The 22,131-nt window shown below is 42.4% G+C and overlaps 1 protein-coding gene and 1 pseudogene across 10 annotated transcripts in view; both read left to right on the top strand.

The window, feature by feature from the left end:
• The window catches only part of GAPVD1 (GTPase activating protein and VPS9 domains 1), a 77,665-nt gene extending 58,657 nt beyond the window's left edge, over window positions 1–19,008 (top strand). For 7 of the 10 annotated variants that reach the window (XM_078061754.1, XM_036112907.2, XM_078061755.1 and 4 more), the window contains 11 exons: window positions 498–585; window positions 1,576–1,656; window positions 5,018–5,140; window positions 6,799–6,928; window positions 7,959–8,068; window positions 8,354–8,513; window positions 9,173–9,360; window positions 9,957–10,170; window positions 12,095–12,167; window positions 13,258–13,455; window positions 14,990–19,008. In XM_078061754.1, coding sequence (XP_077917880.1) covers window positions 498–585; window positions 1,576–1,656; window positions 5,018–5,140; window positions 6,799–6,928; window positions 7,959–8,068; window positions 8,354–8,513; window positions 9,173–9,360; window positions 9,957–10,170; window positions 12,095–12,167; window positions 13,258–13,455; window positions 14,990–15,130 — 1,506 coding nt within the window. In that variant the 3' untranslated portion in view covers window positions 15,131–19,008. The remainder of the gene's footprint in view (window positions 1–497; window positions 586–1,575; window positions 1,657–5,017; window positions 5,141–6,798; window positions 6,929–7,958; window positions 8,069–8,353; window positions 8,514–9,172; window positions 9,361–9,956; window positions 10,171–12,094; window positions 12,168–13,257; window positions 13,456–14,989) is intronic. The other 3 variants (XM_078061757.1, XM_078061759.1, XM_036112914.2) reach the window with 1 other exon arrangement.
• Window positions 17,378–21,403, top strand: LOC118548751 (single-stranded DNA-binding protein, mitochondrial pseudogene; annotated as a pseudogene).
• The last annotated feature ends 728 nt before the right edge of the window (window positions 21,404–22,131 follow it).

The raw sequence follows: 22,131 nt of genomic DNA on the forward strand, positions 1-22,131 counted from the left end.
AGATAGGGAGATAACCTTTTTTAGCCCCTTATTTCTCATCTATAAAAAGGGCTTAATAGTAGTATTTATCTCCTAAGGCTACTGTGAGGTTTAAATGCAAAAATATGTATCCTTAACACTTGGTATTTGGCACACAGTCCATACTCAGTTTTATTATTACTGCTACTGTGTCATCTCTATTACCCCTCTAGACTTCATGTGCATTGCGCTTACTCCTTCCAAAAGTATTTATTGAGTGCCTTACTCTATGCTAGGCTCTGTATTAAGGTTTTTGTTTACTAACAGTAATGAGATAGTGCCTGCCCTCAAGCAGATCATAGTCTGGTGCTCAAAAGGTATACTTCCATGTTTCAGAAGTTGCCTGTACACAATAAGAACAGTTTTGCTTTTAAGACAAACAAGAGTGGTTTTTGTATTTCACAGACAAACTGAAATCCTTTTCCTAGTAATTTATCCTGCTGTCCAACTCCAAATAAAGCATCAAACTTTTTCTACAGACTGAAGAACGCAAAGATAGCGATGATGAGAAATCAGACAGGAACAGACCTTGGTGGAGAAAACGTTTTGTTTCTGCCATGCCTAAAGGTAATTTTATAAAATATTAGAATTATATTAGCAACAAGAAGCAAAGCCCCCAGACAGAGAGCCAGTATGTCAGCTCCTCTGTGTGGCTTGCTGGGCCTAAGTTTCTAGCCGTTTGGAGGGTATAGAAAATGGTTTCACTCAGGTGAATGCTAAAGGCAGACCTTTAGAAATGATAGTTCTTGTTCTTTGCAGGAAGTGGTAGTGGTTTCATAAGTGGAAGTCAGGCAGGTCACGGTTGTTTAAATATCATATGCCATCAGGGTTAAACGTGGGACTTTTAACATATGTATTGTTAATAATTATTGCAGGAAAAAGGGATGATATTGGTAATTAAACATTGAAAATTCATCCTTTACATTCCTGGAGTAAACTTAAGCTTTTTATGTTTATGTTTGTTGAGACTGTTTATATCCTGAATATTAGTGAGTGTTTATTTTGGAAGGCAGTTGTATAAAATTGTTTGCTTTTTTTTTTTTTTTTGTGACTAGCCTGGCATTGTAGCAGTAAATATTGAGATTTGAGTTGGCAAAAGTGTCTCTTCCTGCAAGGAGAGATCCTCCAGGGTTAAGGCTAGGGACGTCTTCCGAAGTCCTCTTCTCGGCACCGTGGCGCTCAGGAGCTGAGGAGCTCTGCTTTCAGCTGTACTCAAGCCTCCTTGATGAGGACAGATTGAGGCTCAGAGCTTTGCATGTGTTGTTTTCGAGCAGAGGTTAAGAGGCAGTGGTTTTGATTTAGTCCCAACAGATTCGAGTTAAATCATTCTTCCTGTGACAGATGACCCCAAAGCTGATCCTGAAAGCTTCTTTAAGAACCTTCAACACTGTTTTAAGAATGATTATCAGTGGACACTCAGGATATCTTAGCTTTTAAACTTTTCACCTTCCTTCACTTAGAAATGTTGGCCCACCAGTTAATACTCCAAAATGACTGCTGTCTTCCGAGTAGTGCAGTATGTTATGTGTCACGCTACTGACTTTATTTAATTTCCAGCTCCTATACCATTTAGAAAGAAAGAAAAACAAGAAAAAGACAAAGATGATGTGGGGCCTGACAGATTCTCAACACTCACAGGTTTGTAGACCGTGGACTTCCTGGCTCCTTCATTCCCAGAGCACATATTTCATAGCACTGTTTCCTGGGCGTCATAAGCGCTGCCTTTTTAGAAGAGTGTGTCTGTGTGTGTGCAGTGGGGAGTGTGTTCTTCATAGTTCTGTGGCTTCCAGGCGGTGGCCCCAGTGAACCTCAGTGTGCTCTTCCTGCAGACTGCCACCGCCATCCTCATCCTCATTATCATAACTTCTGTGTATGATGAGGCCCCTGAGGCTGAGCCTCTAGGCACAACCCTACAACGCAACATCCCAGGGGGACGATGCCACATGGGGCCTTTTAGGAAAGTGTGGTGATGGTTGTAGTGCGATGCATGCCACATCTTTGGATCATTGATCAAATAGCTTTCTCTAACGTTGATCATAGAATTCTAAATTTATTCCCATCTATAGTTCTTGATTATTCAGGATCACAGTGAAATTCTGTTCTACCTGATCATTTCCTTTTTTTGTGATAAAGTGTTCAAACAGTATCATAAATTTATAAACTTTACTAATTTTTTACAGCTTGAATCATTTTAACATTGCTATCTGACCCAAGGAAAATACAACTGGGGATTGGATTCTTACCTTATTCAGCAGTTGTGTTTTTGCAGCTTCTGTTTGGCACATTATGATTGAGCACCCTTAAAGGAATGAGTTCGAGAAGTAGTGTTAATGACCCCACCTTGAGTTTGATAGCTTTGTACTGTTTCTGATGGCTGTAGAGCATCTAGACCAGAAATTAATTTCTCGCCTCTTTTTTTCTTATCTTGATTTTCAACTATGTTATCCTACTAAATTAAAATGAAGATTTTTATAAAAAAATGGTATAGGTTTTCAAAGAACATTCTCCTCAAGTAGCTCAGCGTAGTACAGGTAGAATCCCATTTTAATGCATGTCATTCTGGTATCTGGTTCCATGTATTTGGATGTATTTCCATGGTCTCTGGCATACATCCCTGCTTTATCTGGTGCAGTGACTGTCCTGGAATGAAGGGTTTTGAAGAGCAGGAGCTATGTGTCCAGGCCAAGGTTCTCTGCTGAGAGCCATCAGGCCTATCTTACTCAGTCAGCAAATACTTGTTGAACATCTGACTCATGCCAGGCACTGTGCTAAGTGTTGTGGTTATTCAGTCAAATCACAGGAGCCTACAGTCTGATTGAGAAGAGTTGGAAACGTATTAATGTTTTCTTACCATGTTCTTGGTGTTAGACCACCACCAGTGTTTATGGAATGAAATACTCTTAATGAAATCTAATGTTTTTAAAATGTTGAATTAATAACTGGAGAAGTTATAAATTATTTTTTGCTTGTGTCTTTGGGCAAACATTTTCCTTGGTTCTTGGTGCCTGACCTAGAAGCTAAGTAAAGTTAAGTGTTTTTTCTTTTTCATAAGGTATTTCATTTTCTTTGTGTTTGATTCAAGCAATTTAGCTTTCCTACTAGTGCAGAAATTTCTGCCTGGTCCTAATTAATGACCTGTTGAAAATTATCATTAAATCAGCTTTTAAATGATATGAAAAGAAATTTCTTAACAGTCTGTCCATAATGCAGTCACCCTAACTATCCTTTTTTTTTTTCATGTTCTTTCCCAATCTTTCCATATTTGTACATGGCTTTTTCATGATTGAATATTGTGTAACTTTGTATTCTTCTTTTACTACATGTTATTTCATAAACCCTCTCCAGTTTCTAATAGACATGGTTGGTTTTAATAATTTGTATTGGCTCGCAGATAATCCGTCATATGATTTTATAGCATTGTGAATGTTCTCCTGCTTTTGGATACTTGAATTGTATCCAGTTTTTTACAGTGAAAATATTGCTCACAGCTTCGTATATGTAGTATATTTTGTTTGTTTTCATTACTTTCCTGGGATAAAGTTCTTAATGGCATAGAAATAAAGGTTATAAGCGACATATGGCTTTCCCTATGGTTAGCCAAATTTTATTGTTCCTTTTTCAGAACACTCAACAGCACTCAAAACCAATAGCAAAAAAGTACTTCCTCTCTAAAGAAAGATTTTGTAATGATAAAAGGTTTATCAGTTTACATTTTGAAGATGATCAGCTTTTATTAGGATTCTCTTCTCAAGCATTCAAATACCATTAAAGCAGAAAGATTAAATTAGTTTGGAAACCCTCTACAGTTTATTGCAATTTTACAGAGACAGGGGATACTAAATTTTTTTCCCCATGGAAACAGAAGAGCCCATGAGCATACTACCGAACCTCTCTGTACCTGATTTCCTCGTCCATAAAACGGAGGTGGTAACAGTACCTCCCTGTAGGGTTGTTGTGATGATTAATTGAGATCGTTCATATAAGGTGCTTAGCACAGTTCCTGGCACGTGGTAAGTGCTCAATAAATGTTAGCTGCTATTATTATTAGCTGCTATCAACACACACACATATATAAAATCTAGTGTTTTTTTGTGTGTTTTTAGACTTTTTGAAAAATGGGATTCTACCAGAATGTGGACATTTATGGTTACCTCCTTGGTCTAGATCTACCTCAGGAGTTTACATTTCACTAGAGAACTTGATTTTGTCCCATAGATCTGTAGCAGTTCTTTGCCTTGATGACTGTGTCATCTTAGACTTCAGGAACACATTTTGATGTGCTGATTTTGCTGACAGGATAATGGTCCTGACAGTAAACAGTGCTACGTCTGTGATGGTGATAAGCTTTTTCTCCGTGTGCCCTGGCTACAATTCCAGCACTTTCCAGCAGTGGCTAGAGTCTCTCGGAGGGCCTCTGGCACCATTGCAGGCACCAGAGTGCACTCTTCCAGCAGCTGCACTGTCGTGGTGATTCAGGAAGACAGAATATTGATACCTGAAGTTTTCAGATGTGGAGCAGAGAGTCATACAGGAAGAGTGGAGGAAGGCATTTTTTATTATTTAAAAGGGTTTAATTCTAAATTTGATACTTTTTCCCCTCCTTCAGCATGGAGATGTCTGAATACATGAATCTGCATATAAAGATGCGCTGTTGGAAGTTCTGTTAGCGTGAACTGCTAATAACAGTAACTTGAGTGGAAGCGCTTTAGAAACCCATCATCCATGTAGTTTGCACTGAACTTCCCGACACTGTCATGCAGAATTTTGGCAGTGATGAGAAAATGGAGCCAATCCTCCCAATTTTGTGCCTGGGCAAGGCTCTCAGACCGAGAAATGGGATGAGCAGGCAGCTGCATGGTGCCTCTTAACATTGAGATATGTGCTCTTTTTAAGTCTTACCTCCTAATCCGCCTTTGGGATTATGCTACTGGTATCATACTAACATCAGAATTGCTACCAACCAAGGGGAGCTAATTCTCTGCTCTCCTTTCCCCTGCAGATGATCCCAGCCCTAGACTCAGTGCACAAGCTCAGGTCGCTGAGGATATTCTGGACAAATACAGGAATGCCATTAAGCGAACCAGCCCCAGTGAAGGAGCAATGGCAAACTATGAGAGTGCAGGTGATCATCATGATAAAGATTTGAATGCAGTTGACGCTGAACAACGTGTGGGGTGTGGGGGTGTGTGTGGGGCGGGTGGGTGGGGACACCAACGTCCCACATAGGTAAAAATTTATATGTGACTTTTGACTCCCCAAAAACGACTGATAGCCTCCTGTTGACTGGCAGCCTTAACAACATAGTCAGTTAAGCATATTTTGCATGTTATATGTATTATATACTGTATTCTTACAATAAAGTAAGCTGGAGAAAAGACAATATTCTTAAGAAAATCATGAGAGAATACATTCACAGTACTGTATGTATGTACTGAAAAAAAAATCCACATGGGAGTGCCTGGTTGGCTCAGTCAGAAGAGCATGTGATTCTTGATCTTGGGGTTGTGAGTTCGAGCCCCACACTGAGTGTAGAAATTACTTAAAAATTAAAAAAAAAAAAAGAAAAAAAATCCATGTATAAGTGGACCCATGCATTTCAAACCTGTTGTTGTTCATGGGTCAAGTGTTCTAACTTTGGTATCACAGTGAAAAGTGATCTGAATAAAAAGTAGCTTTTTTTTTTTTTTTAGAGATTTTATTTATTTATTTGAGAAAGAGAGAAAGAGAGAGCACCTGAGAGGGGGGAGGGTCAGAGGGAGAAGCAGACTCCCTGCCAAGCAGGGAGCCCGATGCGGGACTCGATCCCGGGACTCCAGGATCATGACCTGAGCTGAAGGCAGTTGCTTAACCAACTGAGCCACCCAGATGCCCCTAAAAAGTAGCTTTTTAATAGCTATTTTGAATAGATGTCAGAAAAATATGGTATAATCCCTAAGATAAAGTAAGAGGAAAGAAATGTATATAAAAGCATAAATTACATACTGCATGTGTTTCTGCTTGTGTGGTGCACAGAGTGTCCCTGGAAGAATCTGACTGGTAATGTGAGATGGCTCAGGGAGAAATCATAGGGAGCATAAAGGGAAGCCAAAGTAGAGGCGGATTTCCCATACTTACTATTTTGAAAAGTTTCAAAGGACAGAAGAGTTGAATAGTACAGTGAAGGTCCATATTCTTTCTACCTGGACTTTATCAGTTGTTAACATTTTGCCGCATTTTCTCTCTGTAGATTTTTTCCTTTTTTTCCCTGAAGCATTTGAAATTATCTCCTAATAAAGATAGTTGTCCTACGTAAGCACAGTATCTTTATTACAGTATGAGTTTTTATTCCTTTTGATTTTATATATGAATGTATTCTCTAAATTGGTTAATTAAAAACATAAAACCAGCTGCAGGAGCCACAGATCTGTCCCAGCTCATCCTTGGGCAGTGGGAAAAGCTCTAGTAAAGAGCCCTGGAGAGCTGAGGGCAGGGTTCACCTTAGCCACCAGGTAGCTGAGGGCTGTCCAGCAAGCCACTTTCTGCTTGGGCAGGATTCCATGACTATAACATGAGGGTGTTATGTAAGATGATTTTTGAGGCCCCTCTTAGTTCTGTGGTTCAGCAATTCTGATTAAAGGCAATGAAAGTCTGTGACTTAACAGATAATGCTCCAGTGCTTCATTGAACAACTCTGACTGTAAAGTACAGTGCTAATTTATGGTCGAGTAGCTCGAATACCTCCTTGTGCTAGACGCTTCCAGGTTAACCTGCTTTTATCCTGTCTTGGGTGGGTTTGTGCAGAGGTCATGGGTGATGGTGAGAGTGCACATGACTCTCCTCGAGAGGAAACGCTGCAGAACATCTCGGCCGATGATCTCCCGGACTCTGCGAGCCAGGCGGCCCACCCTCAGGATTCTGCTTTCTCGTACAGGTATTTCTTTGATAGGATTTCAGATTTGTGGGTTTGGACTTTTCATCATCACTGCAGTTGCTTCAAGTCAAATGATTCATTGAGCCACCGAGTAAATGTATAGAGCAGAGAGATAAGAATGAAATGCTTTTTCCTGAAAAGACTGCTTCACTGTGGATGCCATATATCAAAGGCTTTAATTCAGGGGTGAAAAACCAACCACATGTGCTCACAGGGGCCACGTCAGTCCTTTAAATGACACAAGTGGCAGTCCCTTTGCCCACACCAAGCTCCCCGGCCACATGGGAAATGCTGGGGGAGACTGAACGGATGGCAGGGTCAGCTGCAGTTTCAAGCAGTAGAGCAATAGGAGGGGCTTCTTGTCAAGTGGTGAGCTCGTCCTGTGGCGGGATCAGGCTTTCTCAAGAGATGTGGTGGAGGGCATTCTTGGTTTGCGTGATGAGATGGTTCTGGTGACTTCCGTCTGACCCTCTCTGACCCTGCTGACCCTGGCATAATGCCCCTTTCTCATTCTCATAATGTTCGTTGTGAGACTCAGTATATGTTGCAGGGTCCAAAGGACTTGTTGTTTGACTGATTCTGGTGACTTTACAGAATGATCCTGCCCAGAGCATTTTTATAGCCTTGCTCCTTGGGTAACTAGAAAGCCTGTTCCTTTAAGTGAGGTGTCAATAAATTAAAAATTATCTTTTTTTTATGACTGCTTGAAACATTTGAGTCCTGAGGTAGCATATTAATTTATATAGTGAGTGTTCATAAACTGTGACCATATCTGCATAAAGAAATTACTGTACTTTTGGGGTGTCTGGGTGGGTCAGTCGGTTGGGTGGCTGCCTTCGGCTTGGGTTGTGATCCCGTGGTCCTGGGATCGAGCCCCGCATCGGGCTCCCTGCTCGGCAGGGGAGTCTGCTTCTCCCTCTCCCTCTGCCCTTCCCTCCACTTGTGCTCTCTCTCTCTCCCTCTCTCTCTCCAATAAATAAAATCTTAAAAAAAAAAAAAGAAATTAATGTACTTTTGACTCATTCTTCAGAGATGCAAAAAAGAAACTGAGGCTTGCTCTTTGCTCTGCGGATTCTGTTGCTTTCCCAGTGCTAACCCATTCAACAAGGAATGGTTTACCGGACCATACAGACCCAGAGGGTAAGTTTTTCCTGTATTTATGGGTTGAACCATGTGAAACTGCTTGTACACACCTGTGTAAGCTATGTAGCAATTCCATGTTTCCATTAGTATATTCGTATTAGCATCAGGTAAGGGCACTTTGATTCCTGATGCTTCATTGAAGTGAGTGGCAGTACAGCTTAATTCTGCTGATCCGTGGTTGAGCAGAACTGACGTCCCAAAGGCTGAGGGATGGCATGCAATGGAAATTCTCGACAATAACAGAATTCTCTCTCTCTCTCTCTCTTTTTTTTTTTTGTTTAGACAATGAAATTGTATGCTTCTTAAAAGTTCAAATAGCTGAAGCAATTAATTTACAAGATAAGAACTTAATGGCTCAACTTCAAGAAACAATGCGTTGCGTGTGCCGCTTTGATAACAGAACTTGCAGGAAACTGCTGGCCTCTATTGCCGAGGACTACAGGTATTTACCCCAGCCTCCTGCACCTGTCGCCCGGCGTCAAGGATCTTCTTCCCTGTCTTGATTTCACAAGTGAATCTAGGCTTACTGCAACATGCTGGGCTGTGTTTATCTGGATGTAGATTTCCAAGGAACACATTTGGATATTTATCTGGAAATGTAGTTGTAAATGAGCAGCTCTCACTAACAGAGAAGTGCACTGTCCTTCAGCTTTGCACTGAAGCAGTGTTAGCAGAGGGGATGGGCGCTCTAAGGATTGTTACAATTAGACTATAAGCAGATAATCGCTGATATGTTTAATGATCTAGTGGTATATTAACCTGTATTTTGTTGTTTTAGTCTTCTGTAGCAATCAGTTTCCTGTGAGGTGTGAGGTCTTACAGCATGGAGACCATGGGCCAATATAAAATAGATCAAGGATGCCTAGGGACTTAGTAACATGTAGTGAGTTAGGTAGCTAAGTGGTCAGCCCAGTAGGTGTTACTCTTCACCAACACGAGCTGGCAGCATGATTAGTTCTCAAGACAGTTGTCTGCAGCCTGACATGGTTAATTCATAAAACCAAAGGTCGTATTTTTTTAAAAGAAAAATTAGGACTCTTCGTCTCCAAGAAAGTGTGCACTGTATGTATATGATGTCCTGCAAAGTCTGTTTCCTTTTAGGAAAAGGGCGCCCTACATTGCTTATCTCACTCGCTGTCGGCAAGGGCTGCAGACCACGCAGGCCCACCTGGAGAGGCTACTGCAGAGAGTGTTGCGGGACAAAGAGGTGGCCAATCGATACTTCACCACTGTCTGTGTGAGGTTGCTGCTTGAGAGCAAGGAAAAGAAGATCAGGGAATTCATTCACGGTAACTAAAGACCTTTAGATTAAGCATCTCTTCAGCCATGTGTTAGTGGGGAGATTCAGAAATTTTTGTACCGCTGGTGTGAGTAGTTGCATGTCTAAGAGTAGGTGTTTTATGGATTCTTAATCATTAAACCGTGATGTCGAACCAGTAAATTTCATTTTTATCATGGATCGAATATCTGTAGTTTATACAAAATTGGGAAAATTGGTTAAAGTTTTGGGTTCACAAAATTCTTCTCATACTTAAAGCATATCATTAAAAATTTTTTAATTTTTATTTTTTAATATTTTAAAATTCCATTACAATTAATGTACAGTGTCGTATTAGTTTTAGGTGTACAGTATAGTGATTCAATACATTAGTCAAAGTATGTCATTTTTATAACAAACCCCTTGCTCTTAAACTTTTGCATATTTCTTACCTTTCTCCCGATTTTAATGATTTGGCCACATACTCTCCTAAAATAAACCATACCCAGATACTTTTGGCTTTAAGTGCATAATATCTGCGTAGCTAGTTATTAAAATGATTTCTGTCGTTTCCTTTTTAAAATTATTCAGATAGTGTATTTAAAAAATTATTATTTTGCATTGGAGACTTTCAGCAACTCACAGCAGCTGATGATAAAACTGCTCAGGTAGAAGATTTTCTGCAGTTCCTTTATGGTGCGATGGCCCAGGATGTCATATGGCAGAATGCGAGTGAAGAGCAGCTTCAGGACGCTCAGCTGGCCATCGAACGGAGTGTGATGAATCGGATTTTCAAGCTTGCTTTCTACCCTAACCAGGATGGGGACATACTTCGTGACCAGTGAGCACTCCCATGTTTACTGCGCCCGGGTTGACCACATAGGGGTCCATCAGCCAGTCCCTTGTTTCACACCAGTGGTGCTGAGACTTAGTAGGTGACCGTGAAGGCAGTGCGTGTTGCCATTTCTCACCCGTCTGATTCCAAGATCAGAAAGAAGGATAACTGTCTGTTTTCAGGGCAGTGGGAATGAGGCCGGAGGGTGTCTCAGTTGCTGTGGCCTTTTTGGAGGGCCCCGCTGCTCTTCTGAACCAGCTGTTCTCCGCTCCTCTCTTCCTTCAGACCTTGACTGCAGCCCTGCCGCCCTGACCTTTCCGGCTGGGTCCTGCCCTGGCAGGGCTCTCCGGGGCCTGTGTACCTTTTGTTAGCACTTGCCCTCCTTGTGCTTTGACATTCCTCCGCCTGGTGCTACTGACATTTTGGGCCCGGTAGTTTTTTGGTGTGGGAGGCTGCTGTGTGCCTTGTGGGATGTTTAGTGGCATCCCTGGTCTGTACACTCCAGCTGCCAGTAGTGCCCCCTGCTGTGAGAACCGGAATGTCTCCGGGCGCTGCCAAATGCCCCTCAGGGGGCAGAATCACCCCCTTCGTGATCACCGCTGTGTGTGGTCGTCTGGTGAGCGCCGCGCCCCTCCACTGGGTCATCGGCCCCACGAGAGCAGGAACATCGTGCTTTGTATTCACCACTCTCCCCCAGCATCACGCACAGTGCTTGACTTCCATATGCCCATTATCTGTTTAGTAGGAATGAAAAGCTCTACGTTTGGGTATCAAAAAATATCTGGAAATGTATGGTGTATGAGTTATGTCTCAATAAAGCTGATTTTTAAAAAATAATCCTAAAAAAAAATTAATCCTGAAAAAAAAAATACCTGGAGTGGTAACAGGGGTTATATTTTGAGTAATGAGAATAGGGATGATTTCATATTTTCATGTTTCCTTTTTTGCATTTTCTTGAGCACTGCTTTCCAACCCTGTGTCTGCCCCGAGCATGCTGAGGTGGCTTCCGCGCTCCCCAGCAGTAGCACTGGCTTCCTGTGCCAGTGGCTGTCAAGGGGTCCATGTGCTAGGACCTCGGGGTGACTCATGAGTGGTTTATAGAAGGATTCTTTCATGGAAATGCTAAGATCTTGCGTGTATGTTCAGTGAATGGGTTAGGATTGTTCCAGCCTGCCTCTCCCACTGGTTCATGCTCTCAGAGATCTACCCAGGCTTCTGTACTTAATTTGCCAAATGGGACCTGTTTTCTCTCCAGGGACCAGTTTTTGGCTTCCAGAATGGGATAAGGAGTTAGGGACATTCAAACTATTTACCTCAAAGAGTAGCTTTGAAGCAGATTATTCCTACCCACTCCTCCATGGCATTTCTGCAGGTGTTATAGAGTGGACAGTTAACATAGTGTTCTGGAAAGAACAGTAGAAACCAAGAAAGCTGGGTGTAGCCCTTGCTACTAATCCCTGTGTGACCTTAGGCAAATCCTTCACCTTTTTAAGCCTGATTATTTTCATCTATGAAATGAGAGAGAGTTTGAGTGTTCTCAAGAGCCCTTCTCTATCTAAACTTCTGTGATCTTTGGTTTCTGGCTTTTGATCCCTATACTTCCTCTGTGCTTTGTACTAATTAGTGTGTCCAGGTGGCTTCTGGGCTAGGGCTCCCCTCCTTTGTCCCTTGGAATGTGCTGTCCTCGGCTAGGAAGGAAGGACTTCCCTACTCTCCTTGTCTCCCCTCAGCTCACTTAGCATTTCTAAGCAGATCCTAAGTGTGAGACTTTTTTTGACAAGACAGAATACTTATAGCTAAGAGATACTCTCAACTGTAATTGTAATCTGTATCTCAAATTAAGTTTAAATGTTTTGAAAAAATCAATTATGACTCTTTGTGTACCTTATCTGAAATATGTATTTACATATGTGTTTTGGGGGGTTTACAGGGTTCTTCATGAACATATTCAGAGATTGTCTAAAGTAGTGACTGCAAATCACAGAGCTCTTCAGATACCGGAGGTAATGCAAGTGTGTATGGCACGGGCGGTACTCGTAGTTGCTCCGTATTCCATGTGCATGGAGACAGAACGTAATGAATTATAAAGCACGACTCGCATTAGCTGTAATTCCAACTGTAAAGTTCTCAAAGGTCCTGGGATTAAAATTGCCTGGCATGGAACAGCACCTCAGTGGGGAGATGAGGAGGAGGCTGCGCTGAGGGCCCTGAAGCCACCCTGCCTCCCGCTGCCGTGCTCCCCATGGAGGTGTTTTGTTTGTTTGTTTTAGAGAGAGATTGTGATGAAGGAGATCCGAGGGGGAGAGAGAATCTTAAGCAGGCTTCGGACGCAGGGCTCTATCTCACAACCCTGAGATCATGACCTGAGCCGAAATCAAGAGTCGGACACTTAACCAACTGAGCCACCGAGGCGCCCCCTCCATAGATGTTTTTATTGTCCTGTTTCTGCAGAAAAGTCCCATTTGAATAAGGAATCTGGTGACACTCCACAGAGTGTGACTACTATCATTCCAGGGGAGGAAATTAAATCCGAATGTGATGTCAAAATTACCTTTTTAGTGTCATACAGTTTTACAAAATAATAGGAAAATTTCAGGTATTTGAGCTTTCTGGTTGTTTTATTAAAGTCCCCACTAATGAAATATTGATTAGCATGAGTTTTTAAATTATCTTTTGCCTTTTTGAATCTGTTCTTTCTAGAGCTACTGCAACAAATGTACGTATTTTTAAATTTTTTTCTTTCAGAAGTAGCTTGTTTGTGTTTTTAGAATCAGCTACTACATGTAGAGAAGTTCCATTCTAGCTACTAAAGAAAGAGAAGTATTTGAAACTTTTTGAATTCTAGGTTGGGTGTTATCGTATGCCCTTTTCTCCATTAATGGATATCTGGGTTGCTTTATTTGAAAATGTAAAGCAAATTATTTAAAAGTTTAAAAATTAAGCTTCAGTCTTAGTGGGAGGGGAAGGAACAGCAACCTAGCTTTACTGAAGAAAGGAAAAGGCACCAAGCTTGCCCTTCTGCTTCCTGACACGGAGGTTGCTGTGGTTGCTGTTAGATTCAAGATCTGTCTGTCTGTCTCTGGTCTCACTTAGGTTTATCTTCGGGAGGCCCCATGGCCATCTGCACAGTCGGAAATCAGGACAATAAGTGCTTACAAGACCCCCCGGGACAAAGTGCAGTGCATTCTGCGAATGTGCTCCACCATCATGAACCTCCTGAGCCTGGCCAATGAGGACTCCGTCCCCGGAGCAGATGACTTTGTCCCTGTTTTGGTATTTGTGTTGATAAAGGTGGGCCCCTCACTGTTATTAATGAAAAGAGTTTATTTGGCATTTCTAAGCAGGGTGGTGCAGGTCTTCCCATGCTCCAGAGACCTCAGCTCTTCCCAGTCTCAAGCTCTGTGTTACCCAGAAAGAAAGTGTCTAATGTGAAGTTTGGTTCTGTCCAGAAGTTACAGTTTTCAAAAGAAAGAATAGGAGGACCAGATTGCTAGATGAACATTTCCAGCTGTTATGTGCCTGAGGTTCTTGGTTGGGGCTTGGTTGTAATTACTGAGTGAATGAATGAAGGAATGAATGAGGGCAAGTTCTTTTTGTTGTGCTTTTCCCATCTTCTTCCACATTGAATTCTTCATAATACTTGTCACATGAGCTATCAAATCTCCCAAATACCTCTTTTCTCTTTTAGCCTCTTATTTTGTAATTGTGCCATATTATTTATTTATTTTATTTTATTTTATTTTTAAAGATTTTATGTATTTGACAGAGACAGAGATAGAGCAGGAACACAAGCAAGGGGAGTGGGAGAGGGAGAAGCAGGCTTTCCACTGAGCAGGGAGCCTGATGTGGGGCTCGATCCCAGGACCCTGGGATCATGACCTGAGCCGAAGGCAGACGCTTAACCAACTGAGCCACCCAGGCGCCTGTGCCATATTATTTTAAAACGTACTGACATCTCTCTCTCTTTTTTTAAGATTTATTTTATTTATTTGGGGGGGGTGGAGGGAGGGGCAGAGGGAGAGGATCTCAAGCAGTCTCTGCACTGAGCACAGAGCCTGACATGGGGCTCGATCTCACAACCCTGAGATCATGACCTGAGCCAAAATCAAGAGTTGGACACTCAACTGATAGAGCCGCCCAGGCCCCCGTATTTGTGGTATTTCTGCAGTCTGAACTCTTAGCTCAGTCAACGACCCATAGGATCAGTGTGCGGTCAGCCTTCGTAACTCCTGCTGCTGGCCTCACTCTCCTCTCTTCCACATGTGGTGTGACTAGTTCCTGTGCAGAGTCCGTTTGAACGTGTTCTGAGGCACAGGCCTTACCTTCTCCCAGCCACTTAAAACACCTGTGTCCGTCCTTTCCCCATGAAGAAAGTCAAAAAGCAGGAGATGCTCTGTTACCTCTGGCAACAGAGGGCATGTTCTCTTTTTAGTTTTTTTCTTTCTCAGCTGATTCTGCCCGGACTTCTAACTCACTTGGCGTATAGCATTTATTTCCTTATCTAATATTTTGGAATCCTGGGATGTTGAGGAGGTCTGCGGGGATGAGTTCAGCCTCCTTAGGGACCAGCAAGCTTCAGTGACTTACAAGGGTGGAAAGCTCTAGGTAGTTCAGCTGGCCCTAGAACCCGAGTTGCCTTTCCAGTATACTGTTGTTGCTCGTAGTGGCTAGGGTTTATAAATCACTTCCAGAGAAGAATTTGGGGATTATTTTCAAAAAGGACTGGTAGCTCTTCCACAGAAAAACATTTGAAGATGTTAACTTAGATGATTTTTGCAGAGCTCTACATCTGAGTATTTGACTCTCGTATTTTTCACTTCTCTAGGCAAATCCGCCCTGCTTGCTGTCCACTGTCCAGTATATCAGTAGCTTTTATGCCAACTGTCTGTCTGGGGAGGAATCCTATTGGTGGATGCAGTTCACAGCAGCAGTGGAGTTCATTAAAACTATCGACGACCGAAAGTGACCAAGACCAAGGCCCACCAAGGCCGCAGACTGTTAGGCGGGCAAACAGATCTCTTAGAAAATGTACCAGCTACTTGGAAGGCTGAAGATTGTTTTTGTATAATATTGTACAGCATTCAGACATTTTAAAACAGATCTTTACTAAACAGATTAATGAGCTAACAAGCAGGTTCTCTTTTCTTTGGGCTCTTTTCCTTTCTGTTGCGTATTTGGTTATTTTCTTGTCCCAAGTAGAGAATTAGTACTGCAAAAAGGGACCACATTTTTCAGGTATTTTGAAATATTAAAAAACAGAACAAAATCTAGAAAATTCCTAGATCTCCATTCATGGATACCCATTCTTTCCTTTTATTTAAAAAAATAAAAAGAACAGTACACCTCTTTTTAGATGCTGTCTAATCTTACAGGCATCTAATGGAAGGAGAATTCCAGCTGCACTGAGAATTATAACGGTGGTGACATCAGTGGCATTATCTATAGATACACTCACCTCGATTGAAAAGCTAAGAAGGAAATGTAAATATAATATATATTTATATTTGATGTAATATGGACATCTTCAGATTCTAATAAACAAGGAATATTGCTGATAGTAGGTTGTGACGTACCCTCTTGTGAAATGGTTTCCTGGACAAAGTTTAAGCTGAGCTTAAAAGCAACAAGTACACAGAAATACTAATTAAAGTGGAAAACAGTTTCTTGAACTTTCTAGGTGTGGAGTTTGATGCACAAGGCTGCCTTTGATGAGGGGTATAACAATCACTTAGACATTCCTCACCACAGACGTCTTCGAGCCTGCAGGAGGAAGGAGGTAGACCCTTTAATCGCCATGCATTGCGTACAAAGGAACGATAGACACCTGATACGTTACTGTGGTTCTTCTTATCTGAAATACTGAACACAGTGTAGAAACCCCAAACAGAACTCCTTTCAAACCTTCGATTGTAATATATTTTTGATGATTATTCACATTGAATGACAGACCAGGAATTCAGTGAATGTCATTTTTTTTAAAAACTAATTTGTATTGTCTGCTCTAGTGATACAAGTTTTACTAGTGATAAACTATTTTAATCAACCATATTATTCTTATGGAAAAAAATCTATTTTGGCAGGTTTCTGTGCCTTTATTTCCCTCTTTGAACAAAAGTCTATGTTTCAGTATTTTGGTTTGATTGTATATTGATAATCAGGAGTGGGTTTTGGTGTCTGAGAAATTGGCCAAGGAGGCACACCAAAGCTTGAAGCGCAAGTCTCGTACCTAAGTCATGACTGACTGGTTTCACTTTGTATGTTTCCTAAACATGGTGAGCTGCTTTTATAACGCACCCGGTCCCATACTTTGAGTCCCTTGTTGCAGGCAGCATTTCTAGGCGTTTTTAAGGGAACTGTGACAAACAACCTTGAGCAGATGAGTACAGAGGCTGTCTTCTTCTCTCCAAGACCTCTGTGTTTAATTGTGCCTGAAGAGGCCGGATTTTCTTTATGCCTCCACCTCTTCTCATTCATTTATTTTAAAATACCAAAATAACAAGTTGCATAGGAGTGTGGGATGTGGTTTCTGCTTTTTAGGGAGAGATCAGAATTAAACTAGTACTACAAAATGTCCTTTGGGATGTTAGGTCAAGCAATCTGTGTGGAGTCCTGCGCTTCAGGGGCTGTAACTGTCAAACTTGCCTGCGTATTAGATTGTCCAATCCTATCCTACACACTTTACGAGACGAACAGTCTGACACGATTTCTAAGACCCGAGGGGGAGTCCATTTACTTCAGCATTTGATTCAATAAATGTTAAGTCAGTAGAAGACTCGGAATAGTTGGAATGCATTATTATGGGATTTCATAGAGATTTTTTTCTCCAAATGGTTCTCCATCTCTGCTGTGTTATCACTGTGGAAATAAATGCGAAGCTGTGGACGTGGCACAGGGCTCTTTCCTGGGGAGGAGAAGGTGGTGAGTTGGGGGATTTCAGGCTGCGCTGGAGGCAGGAGGTAAGGGCCGAGCAGCGCTAGAGCCAATGGTGAGGGTAGAAGCCCACAGACCTGGCACCAGACGACGCCGGAGACAGGCAGGGGCGTGGGTCTCCCCTCAGGTGCCGGCAGCGCAGCCCCGCTGTTTAAGGAGCAGCGAAGTTTCCCGCTGGAAACCCGCTTAGGAGCACGGACAAACCAGCATTCACCATTGCCGGTTTCATGTGGCATCATGACTCATTACGGTGCCAATCTCTGAATTGAGGAGTTGGTAACGCATGGCCGTGGTAGGGCATGAGACAGCCAGTGATTGGATTTCGCTCCTTCAGGAAGGAGGAACGGTTGTTCCTCGGTTCTTACCACACTTCCTCCCAGTACCTGTTTTGTATGAAGCATTAGTGCAAAAGTGTAAAATCACCCATAGGAGACATTCAGTAGCCATTGATTATTACATGGAATTTGCAACGATAATGTTAAATGGAGAGAGAGTGGCTCAGTTCACTGAAATCTTAACGCAGTTAACTTCTGGAATGAGAAATGAGTTTGTATTTTGTGTTAATATTCTGCTTCTGGAGACGGTTAGGTAATAGGAATACAGATTGAAGATTGTGTTTCCTTGTGAAATTGTTTTTTTTTAAAACCTGGTCAACGTTTTGTTTGCTTTCTCCACTTTAGTTCACATCTCAGCCACAGTAATTGCTTTCTTCTGATTTTTCTTTTAAAAACCTGCTGATGAAAGCCTTTTTTAAATACAGATATTAAATCGCTGTAGTAAGAGAATTAGGCTTTGTGAGGGATTGAGAATAGACGTGTTGCATGGTTTTTCTTTTCCTGTTGTGTCCTAGAAGCCTTTGTTTAACACGGACTTTCAGTATACGTGTTGCTGAGGTGCACGAGCAAGAGAACAGAAACCGGGCCCAGACAGTGGCCAGGCTGTGCTGAGACCCTGTAGCCGACTGCGCATGCCCATCCAGCACCTCTGTCGAGTCGCCTGCCATGGGGATTCCAATTTGGGCCAAGTAAAGGTCAACTACATAATTAAAATGCGGGAGACTAAATTTAAAGATTCCTCTCTCTGATGTGATTGGGTGTGGAAAGGGGAAGTTGGACCACACTTGCTCAAAATTATTAGTGGATTACATAGAAGTGATAGAAATGTAGTGGGGTTAGCTTCCTCCATGTGTGTCTTAGACTTTCTCTTCCTGCCTCTCCATTCCTGCTTTATTTCTTTAAGGAAAAGTCTGTATTTGCTGTCTTTTTAGTTCTTTTAAGTCTAGTGGATTTACTCTGTATGCAATTGCCATCATTGGGGCGGGGGGATCAGAAACAATCTTGTTGAAGCTCAAAGAATTTTTAGTAGGTTAACAGTGATGAGACATTTGAGATATTTTGAATGCCAAAATGCTTGAGAACTTTGCCAGATTAATACTTAATATATTTTAGAATGTAGGTTACCCAAGAAGTAGGATGACCAGGAATCACTTTATTCCTCCTGAGAACACTCGGAGAAAGGAAAACGTAGTTTGCTTCAGTGTCATGGTTGGTGTGGAGTCACCGTGGAGCTGGTGTGTCCCACAGGCCTGCACTCAGCAAAGGTTAAGTTCAAGAGGGAGGAAGTCCTCTCCACCGGGTTCGTGGCAGATAGTGTGGGCAGCAGCCACACGCCGTAAGAATTCACCTCTGCTGAGCTGATACTCTGTCTTGTTTACCGTATTCTTGTGCTTCACCTGTATTAAAAAGCGTTGTACTGCCTCTCCTCTTGAAACTGATAAAACCTTCTATAAGCCTCAGCTAATGAGCTTGCACAATCTTGTATATGTACAGGAAACTCCTCCTGTCTTCTAATGTGATGACTGATGTATCATTCTGTAAAGCTGATTAAAAAGGGAGAGCAGTTGAATTCACTGGATTTTATGTTTCCATCATCTATTTTATACGCAGAAGCAGTTCTGAAAGTTTCTTTGACTTCAAATATTACTAATTTCTCCATGAATTCACACTTGTCTTTTTCTCCTGAACGTCTAAGGATATTTGTTAAGTGTGGTCCAGGAAGGAATGAGCATGAACTCGCGGTTGCTAAGGCGATGGTGAACATTTACTGGTTTCACACAGTTTGTTTCTGACCCTTGTATTCGGTAGCTACTCATCAGCCTTAGTTCTGCGAACAGAAGTCCCCATCACGGTATTCACTGAAGCCTTTATTAATCTTTTCAGCTGAGGGGAGGTGCTATCAGACAAGGAGCCCTTGTCACAAGCTCACTCTGCAGGCTTCCCTCACTGGTGGAAAGGTGCTTTCCCTATATTGATTGCACTTCATTTAGAAGGAGACATTAAAAATTTTGATTAGGGCTCCATTTTCATTCAGTCTGTTCAATATTAAAATCAATGCTATCACTTGCCTAAAACTGAAAATAGAATTCAACTTTTCTTGCCAACTTGGCATTACCTCTGTGCTTGGACTCCTGTTATATTTTACCCACTCAGCCCCGGTCTCCCAGTAAGTGGCTCCGTAGCCTTTCCCAAAGGATGCTGAGCTATGTCACTGTTGAGCTAGGCCTCCCTGTAGTGCTGCCTGTAAGATGTGTCACGATCCTGAGAAGTGAGATCATTTCTCAGAAGCGCTTCTTGGCTATAAATGTGTCCTCTGCCTAGAGATGTAAGGATTCATTAAAGAGCTTTTGCTTCAGTCATTTCATTCCAGAAGAATCCTTTTCCATCTTCTTGGGGTACCAAAATGCAGTACATAGACTTCAAAAAAAAAAAAAAAAAAAAAGTCGACCAAAGAGACCAGAAAAATCTCTGGCTGTGGGGATCCTGAAAACATCTTCCACATGTGGGAATAGCTCTCAGTTCCAAGTCATTGAACCTGTTGTAGATGCTGAACATGAAAACCACAGTAGACTTATTTCTGTTAACTAGGAATTCAGCATATTGCTGGCCGAAACCATTAAATTTTATGTTCCTGTGAAAAGAGTATCTGATGTGATTTTTTTAAAGTCATCTCTATGCCGGACGGGCTTGACCTCACGACGCTGGGATCAAGAGTTGCATGCTCCACCGACTGAGCCAGCCAGGCACCCCTTTTGATGTGATTTTTTATTTTTATTTTTATTTATTTTTTAAAAATGTTATTGATTTATTTGACAGAGAGAGACACAGCGAGAGAGGGAACACAAGCAGGGGGAGTGGGAGAGGGAGAAGCAGGCCTCCCACCGAGCAGGGAGCCCGATGCGGGGCTCGATCCCCGGACTCTGGGATCATGACCTGAGCCGAAGGCAGACGCTTAACTGACTGAGCCACCCAGGTGCCCCTGATGTGATTTTTTTAAAAGAGGACATTTTCACCTCAGCTTTCCTTACCCCTCTTAATTTGTAGGTTTGACAGAAGTTTTGTAACCAGGGCTGTTGATTCATATATGTAGCTGCTGATGTTTCTTAGTCATTCCTGGGGAATTCAGTCGGGATCTGTCCTGACTCTGACCAAATGAATTATAATCTCCAGGAGTGGGACCCAAAATTGTGCCCTAGGGAGTTCTGTGAACCATTGTTTTCCAAACTTCCCTCTTGAGAATCACCTGGTACTCTTGTTTGTAAATCCGAATTTATTGAGGATGGAACCAGGCATCTTTACATCCTTTACATCCAGGCTCTAGGCTATCTGGGCTAGAGAGTCAGGAAAAGACCAAAGATTAAATTTTAAAAAAGGAAACGTAGAAGCCACCTTTCAAAAACCTGTATTACAGGTACTTGATCAGTGTTTCAGACGTGAGTCTGAAAAAGTTGGCAGCTTGGTTCTCGGAAGATCTCTGAATCATGTGCATTTACCAGGGCAAGTGGTCAGGACCCCATCATGAGACAGGTGGAAGAAAAACACCCAGTCACAGCATTTTCTCCAGCAACAGAGGAGATGTGGCAATGAGGGAATAGTGAAGCATACAAGGGGTTGATGTCAGTCAAAAGACGACATGGCACAGTATATCGTTATTCCAGGCAGGTCTCAGAGATGGGGCCTGTGGGCATATGAAGAAGGGTCTGGAATTTATGGGGAAGGGGAAGTAGACTATGGTGAACTCACAGATATAAACAATGGAAGGTGACCAGCAACCACAGTCCTAGCTGATAACATTTTATTTCTGAGTGACCAAAGGCATGGGATGGACGATTCTTTTTTTTTTAAAGATTTTATTTATTCATTTGAGACACAGAGATACAGAGAGAGAGAGAGAGCATGAGCAGGGAGAGAGGCAGAGGGAGAGGGAAAAGCAGGCTCCTAGCTGAGCCAGGAGCCCAGTGTGGGGCTTGATCCCAGGACTCTGGGATCATGACCTGAGTTGAAGGCAGACGCTTAGCCCTCTGAGCCACCCATGCGCCCCTGGACGATTCTTTTTTTTTTTTTTTTAATTATTTATTTGACAGAGAGCACAAGTAGGCAGAGAGGCAGGCAGAGGGAAAGGGAGAAGCAGGCTCTCCGCTGAGCAGGGAGCCCGATGCGGGGCTCGATCCCAGGACCCTGGGATCATGACCTGAGCCGAAGGCAGCCGCTTAACCGACTGAGCCACCCAGGCGCCCCCCCGGATGATTCTTATTTGGCCGTCATGTGGTAGTCTTATTTCCAAATCATATACAGTCTTTATAATTTTTAATAATTAAAAGTATCTTCTATAAAAACAAAAGTAAGTCCTCCAGGTGACATTCTCAGGGAAGTTTGAGAAGCGCCCAGAGAGCATTTCACAAAGCATGAACCAGTGGCCCATCTGCACCACCCACCTGGGGATGTCCGTAAGCTTGTGATTGCACCCCATAGCCCCTGAATCAGAATTTCTGGGGGAGGGCCCAGCAATCTGCATTCCTAGCAAGCTCCCCATCTGACTCTGATGCTCGCTAAAATTTGGGATCCACTGCAGAAGGTGTTCAATTCCTGAAGGCTTGGCTCCAAGTCCTGCAAGGGTAACAGGTGTGAGGAAGACAGGCTCTTTTAAAGGAGAACTTTTGCCAGACAGCCAGTCCAATTTATCCTCTAAGGATGGCTCTTT

Source organism: Halichoerus grypus, chromosome 14 (genome assembly GCF_964656455.1).
Source record: "Halichoerus grypus chromosome 14, mHalGry1.hap1.1, whole genome shotgun sequence".
NCBI classification, from domain to species: Eukaryota; Metazoa; Chordata; class Mammalia; order Carnivora; family Phocidae; genus Halichoerus; species Halichoerus grypus.